At 44.4% G+C, this 6,000-nt stretch overlaps 4 protein-coding genes across 4 annotated transcripts; 3 read left to right on the top strand and 1 right to left on the bottom strand.

Annotated features, from left to right (window-relative positions):
• Positions 1–276: 276 nt before the first annotated feature.
• On the top strand, positions 277–1,236 carry O0I10_005417 (uncharacterized protein; the record flags this gene model as incomplete). The annotated part of the gene is made up of 2 exons (XM_058485462.1): positions 277–352; positions 425–1,236. 2 exons carry the CDS (start codon positions 277–279, stop codon positions 1,234–1,236), a joined length of 888 nt encoding a protein of 295 aa, XP_058343948.1.
• A 30-nt stretch (positions 1,237–1,266) lies between these two features.
• O0I10_005416 (tRNA pseudouridine(38-40) synthase) lies at positions 1,267–2,595 on the bottom strand (the record flags this gene model as incomplete). Its single annotated transcript, XM_058485461.1, has 1 exon — positions 1,267–2,595. One exon carries the CDS (start codon positions 2,593–2,595, stop codon positions 1,267–1,269), a length of 1,329 nt encoding a protein of 442 aa, XP_058343947.1.
• A 159-nt stretch (positions 2,596–2,754) lies between these two features.
• On the top strand, positions 2,755–4,860 carry O0I10_005415 (uncharacterized protein; the record flags this gene model as incomplete). Its single annotated transcript, XM_058485460.1, has 9 exons — positions 2,755–2,895; positions 2,964–3,141; positions 3,203–3,283; positions 3,410–3,471; positions 3,540–3,989; positions 4,074–4,108; positions 4,298–4,350; positions 4,427–4,572; positions 4,678–4,860. 9 exons carry the CDS (start codon positions 2,755–2,757, stop codon positions 4,858–4,860), a joined length of 1,329 nt encoding a protein of 442 aa, XP_058343946.1.
• A 319-nt stretch (positions 4,861–5,179) lies between these two features.
• Positions 5,180–5,716, top strand: O0I10_005414 (uncharacterized protein; the record flags this gene model as incomplete). The annotated part of the gene is made up of 1 exon (XM_058485459.1): positions 5,180–5,716. One exon carries the CDS (start codon positions 5,180–5,182, stop codon positions 5,714–5,716), a length of 537 nt encoding a protein of 178 aa, XP_058343945.1.
• Between the last annotated feature and the right edge of the window lie 284 nt (positions 5,717–6,000).

Raw genomic sequence — 6,000 nt, 5'->3', positions numbered from 1 at the left:
GCATGATTATCCGCTTATGAATTTGAATCTTGATGAATGGATATCCACTGACGGAAGGGGTGGCATATCACGTGCATCACTATAAGCTGCAAGCTGCAACATCCGCTTTATTTATTTGTCGACTTGAGTCGGCGTACTATTATGGAACCCATGAGAAATCACAATAATTAGCTCCACTCCTTTTTCTCTCACCATCTCTCTCTTTCTTTCAAGAATACAAACGCGCATCTCAACACCCTGACAACACCACCATACGTTGATCTTTGTTAAACCAAAATGACTGCACGTGTAGCACGCAGCATCACCAAGAGTGTGCTTTCTCGAGAACAAATGGATGGCGTCGGTGCACGAGGTATCGTGTTCTACTCAACCTTTTTACACTGTACAAGATCGTTTTGATAACTTTGGATTCATGCGCATAAAGTGTATCGTAGCATTGGAAGTGTTCAGCTCCGCAACTTGGATCCATTTTTGATGTTGGATGAGTTTGACGTGCAAGCACCTGCTGGATTTCCCGATCATCCCCACCGTGGATTTGAAACAGTGACATACATGTTGGAAGGTGAATTTTTGCATGAGGATTTCAAGGGTCACAAGGGCAAGATTGGTCCTGGTGATTTGCAGTGGATGTCAGCAGCACGTGGCATTGTGCATTCTGAAATCCCAGCTTCAAACAGCCGTGCACATGGTTTGCAATTATGGGTCAACTTGTCATCCAAGGACAAGCTCGCTGAGCCTAATTACCAAGAATACCCAGCAGATAAAGTGGCTCATGTCTCACCTGAAGATGGCATCAATATCAAGATCATTGCTGGCGAATCTCATGGCGTGAAAAGCCCTGTCATGACACGCACACCCACCATGTTTATCGATATCAAGTTAGCCAAAGGCAAAACTGTAGAGCAAACGATCCCTGAGGAGTATGCAGGCTTTATTTACACCATTGCTGGAACCGCTACTTTTGGAAAAGATCGACACCAATCCGATGCACATCATACACTCGTTCTTAGTAACGACAAAGGCACGGTCATCCCTGTTGAATCTCTCTCAGATGATTGCCATTTTGTCATCATTGCAGGAAAGCCTATCAACGAGCCTATTGTTCAACATGGCCCATTTGTTATGAATACGGAACAAGAGATTTATCAAGCATTCCATGACTATGATCGTGGTATTAATGGCTTTGAAGGTGCACCAGGATGGACATCATCCATTCGTGATAAATGGTCTAAATAGTGATTTACATAGCTAATATTAACGCCTTTTTTATTTCTCGTCTATTGGGTTATCATTGTTGGTAGTAGGAGTGGGAGTAGTGGATGATGATGAAGGTGTGCTATTGTCTGCGTTGGTCTTTTGCTTCTTCTTTGCCCTGTACTTCTCCTTCTTGACTTCGTCAGAATCGCATCGTGGTCGATCCAAGAGCTTCTTATAGCGAGAAGAGCGTACTTCCTTACCGCCTCCCAAAACAATCGATGGTGGGTCATCTTGATGTGTCTCCAAATGCGATGCAAGTGTCTTTGATCCACTTTCCACTGGATATCCCCACATGGATGCCATAAAAGTTTGACATAGCAGCGTACGAGTCATGTGATCGGCCCAAAGATCTTGCCAATGTTGATAAATGCGAACAGGGGTTGCTGTGGATACGGCAGCACCATTGCCTGCATATTTCCAATCCAAGCCATCAAACTCACAATCATACAATAGCAATGGTAACTCGCTAGCCATAGGATAATCAGGACGAGATTCAATCTTTGATACGTCGAGTAAATCTTGGATGATCTCTGGACGCTCCAATTTTTGACCCACAAGGAAAAGGATCGACATGATACAACGCACTTGATGCCACAAGAAGGCTGTTCCTTTGAGCTCCACTTCAAAAAAGCCTGTACTATCGGAAGCCCCTAGAGCTGGAGGAGCAACAGGTCGAATATCAAGCGAGAGAACGGTGCGTTTGTAGTTTGTGATGTTTTTGGATGGGTCGAGCTTGCAAAAGTTGCGGAAGTCATGTTCACCAACAAAGTAAGAAGCACCTTGTCGCATCAAATCAAGATCCAATTTGCCACGTGGAAAGAAGTACTTGTATGTGCGTGAACGGCAATCAAAGCGTGAATTGAAGGTGTCTGATACAGGAGCCCAGGCCAATACACGGATATCATCAGGCAAGAGTCGATTGATCGTCTCGATGTATGGAATCTCTTCACTCTTTTGAGGCAAATTGCTTCGTACACGTAGTGATACGACTTGACCAAGACCACTGACACCCTTGTCGGTACGTCCACAACGTGAAAATTGACATTGATCCGGATCCACAATAAGTCGACAGCTTTGCAGTGCTTGGAATAAGCGTCCTTCCACCGTGGGTACTGCTTCCTCATTGCCCTGTGCAGCAAAGCCCATATAATTCCATCCAAGATAGGCCACCTTGAGTGCGATATGACGTTGACTGTATTTGCTCATATCAAAAGGTCGTTGCTCCTTGCGAGGTTTGCCATTGATCGATCGTTTACTCGGCACATTGGTCGACGACGATTCAAGAGCTGCAATGCGTTCCAAAAGCTGTTCACGGGTCCAATTCTCATATCGGCTCATTGTGCTGGTGGTGCTGCTATATCTTCTCAACAAACGCTGGAACATAAAAAAGTAAAGAGCGGGAAAGGAAGAGGTTCTTCTTGACACCGTCAAGTCACATACCCTTTTTTTCTAACCTTCTCCTCTTCCACTCTTTCACCACAACTCGATCCATTGACAATGACTGATTTCGAGGCCAAAGGACAAGCATTCTGGCAATGGCTTGAAAAGAATGGGGCAACTTTATCGAATGGGATTGGATTCAAGGACTATCGATCCGAGGGAGCAGGACGAGGTGTTGTGGCGACAAGGGATATCAAGGTAATAAGGATGATGGATGATGATGCATATAGCCAAGGTAACACAATGGATCTGACAGCTCCAGTTAGGAAGATGAAGAGCTGTTTTCTATTCCAAGGCCCCTGTTGTTATCTGTGGAGACATCCAAGCTGCGTGATGCATTGACAGGAGATGATGTACTCGACAAAATGACAGGCTGGAGTCCCCTTATCTTGTGCCTGATGTATGAGAGCCAACGTGATGATTCATTCTGGAAACCTTATTTCGGTAAGCAAGCCATGGATTAGAATGGGAACAGACGACGACTCAACAATATACAACCTATCAGATGTTTTACCCAAGGACTTTTCTACTCCCATGTTTTGGTCATCGGATGATATCAAGGAATTGGAAGGAACAGACATTGTTGGTAAGTCAATAGCATGTGCTGTTTAGGAGATGGGATAGGGTGAAAGGGTGACAAAGGGGGGAAACAAACTACTTTGGCAATTAGAGTTATCATGTTCCTTTCGACTAAACGCCAATATTGTATTAGAAAAAATCGGCAAAAAGGAAGCGGATGAGATTTTTAGTCAAGAGATTGAACCTGTGATCAAGGTATGAAAAGCATAACGGGGTCATATTTGGATATCATTAACATGTGTGTGTGTGTATGCGTATTGTAGAACCATCCAAATTTGTTTGATCCTGCTGTGCACAACCTTGACTTGTTTCATCGATGCGGCTCGTTGATCATGGCCTATAGTTTTCATGATGAAAAGGATGGCGAGGATGAGGAGAATGCTGATACCGACAAGGAGGATGAGGAGGATGAGGATGAAGAAGCACCACCCAAGGAATTGCTTGCAATGGTGCCAATGGCTGATATGCTCAATCACAAGACTGGATACAACAACGCACGCTTATTTCATGAATCCGATTGTTTACGCATGAAGGCCATCAAGGACATTAGAGAGGGTGAACAAATTTACAACACATATGGCGACTTATGCAATGCAGACCTGCTTCGGAAATATGGATTTGCAGATGAAAACAACCCCTTTGACCTTTGCGAGTTGAATGGTGGCCAAGTGATTGACATGTTTGCCAAAGATGACAAGCTCCGAGACAAAAAGGTGCGTTTTTTTGGATTGGGGATACACACACAACATTTGACCCCTTTGTCTAACCAACGTATCGTATCCTTTTTACAATGACAGATTGAGTTCTTGATGGAGGAGGAGGCATTGGATGAGTAAGTCTTTTTCTTTTCTTGTTGAATGGGGACCTTGCAGCAAGCACATGCATGGCTGGGTGTGTGAGATTCCCTTCATCCCTCTCTCTCTCTCTCTCTTTATCTTTGTTATGCCCCTTTTCACCACCATACATATTGACAGCCGGATCGGGATTCTTGCTCATCATCCTTTATGTTTACTGCATATAGTTGCTTTGTGGTTGATACGGATCATGTGTTACCTGATGAGCTTGTTAGCACACGTAAGTGTTTGAAAAGGAGAAAACTGATGCTGTGTATGTTTTGTGGCGCACCGTATCTAAACTTTAAGCTGTGTAGTGCATGTGCTGCGCGCGTCGGCTGGCGAGTTTAAGCAAATGGAACGCAAACAAAAGCTGCCTAAAGCACAGGTCACTGCACCCGTGATTGACATGGCTATCGACATATTGCAAGCACGACTGAAACGGTATCCGACGTCATTGGATGTAAGTTGGGAGAGAGGGCATACGCGTGTCAGGGGGAAAATGGACATGTATGAGTGAGAGAGAGTAAGAGAGTGGGGTGCATTGACGATATTGAAATGATAACAGGCCGACATGACTGAACTGCAACAAAACTGCAACACCAACAAGCGCCATGCACTCCTTGTCCGTATCGGCGAAAAGCAAATTATCCACAACACCATTGATAAGCTGCAACAAGAACAAGGCAAACGTAGCAATGATGATGATGGTGGTAGCGAATCCACAAACAAACGACAAAAGACAGCATGAGCCCAATAGGAGAAAGGATGGTGATTGATTGCAAAATAGTGCGTATCACGCGTTCAACGGTGGCCGATCAGCCGTGTGCATGGCCCTGAAAAAATAGACCGATATGGAGAAAATAAAAGAAAGTTTGGGGGGTTCAAGACGTGTATAAAACCGATATCCAAATGAAGCATTCTTTCCTTACACCTTTCTCTCTTCCTCAGGCTCTTTCACTTGTTCTCTCTCTCAGCGAAACGAGGGTCCATCTTGCTACACAACTACCTCTTTTTCCCTTTCTTGTATTACTCTCTATCTCTTGTACTATAGTCACCCACTTTATATTATGGCGACCATTTATCAGACCAAAAGTGCAGTGCATTACAGCAACCGCAACAGCAAACCAGCCTCGCCACCACCCAGCCAGCTATTGGCACAGATTTCGACCAATGTGGCCAAACTTGTCGAATGCCCACGCGAAGCACGATCTTTGGCACATCGACGACTCCCGAGTTTGCCCAACTTTATCCACCAGGTTTATGTTAAATGCCGTATGACACCAACATTGCTTACGGTGGCCTTGATCTACTTGCAACGTCTTCAAACCAAACTTCCGAGCGGGTCTCAAGGAGAATACGACACGCCATACAAGTTGTATCTTGCATCAGTTGTATTGGCATCCAAATTCCTCGAAGATTCGCATGCCGTTTCACGCAATGTTTATCGTGTTTGTGCACCCGTTTATTCTGCTGAAGAGATCTCGGTCATGGAACGATCATTCCTTGGTGTCATCAAGTACAACCTCTTTGTAAAGTGGGAAGAGATTACACAATTTGTGCAAGATCATGGCGAACCTATCAGTATCCTTGAGCTGGACCTCTAAAAGCTGTATATACCTTCACGAGCCACCAACAACAACAGCAACCTTATACGCATACAATCACACTCCCTCTCCTTTTTTTGCGCATACAAACACCCCCCAACATCCATTCATCATATTCTCATCCATCCTCTTTTTTTCACCCCCTTGAAAAGTGCTGCTCCCTTTTCTTTTCCTTATTTCGCAACACTCTTTCTTTTTCTTTTATCCAAAAAAAGCTACTACGGTACGGGATTACTCTTTAATATGTTTACTTTTGTACAGACTCTTTCTTTTGCACCACCAAC

Source organism: Lichtheimia ornata (assembly GCF_029851405.1).
Source record: "Lichtheimia ornata isolate CBS 291.66 chromosome Unknown scaffold00021, whole genome shotgun sequence".
Lineage (NCBI taxonomy): Eukaryota > Fungi > Mucoromycota > Mucoromycetes > Mucorales > Lichtheimiaceae > Lichtheimia > Lichtheimia ornata.
This window is presented reverse-complemented; position numbering and strand designations above follow the sequence as displayed.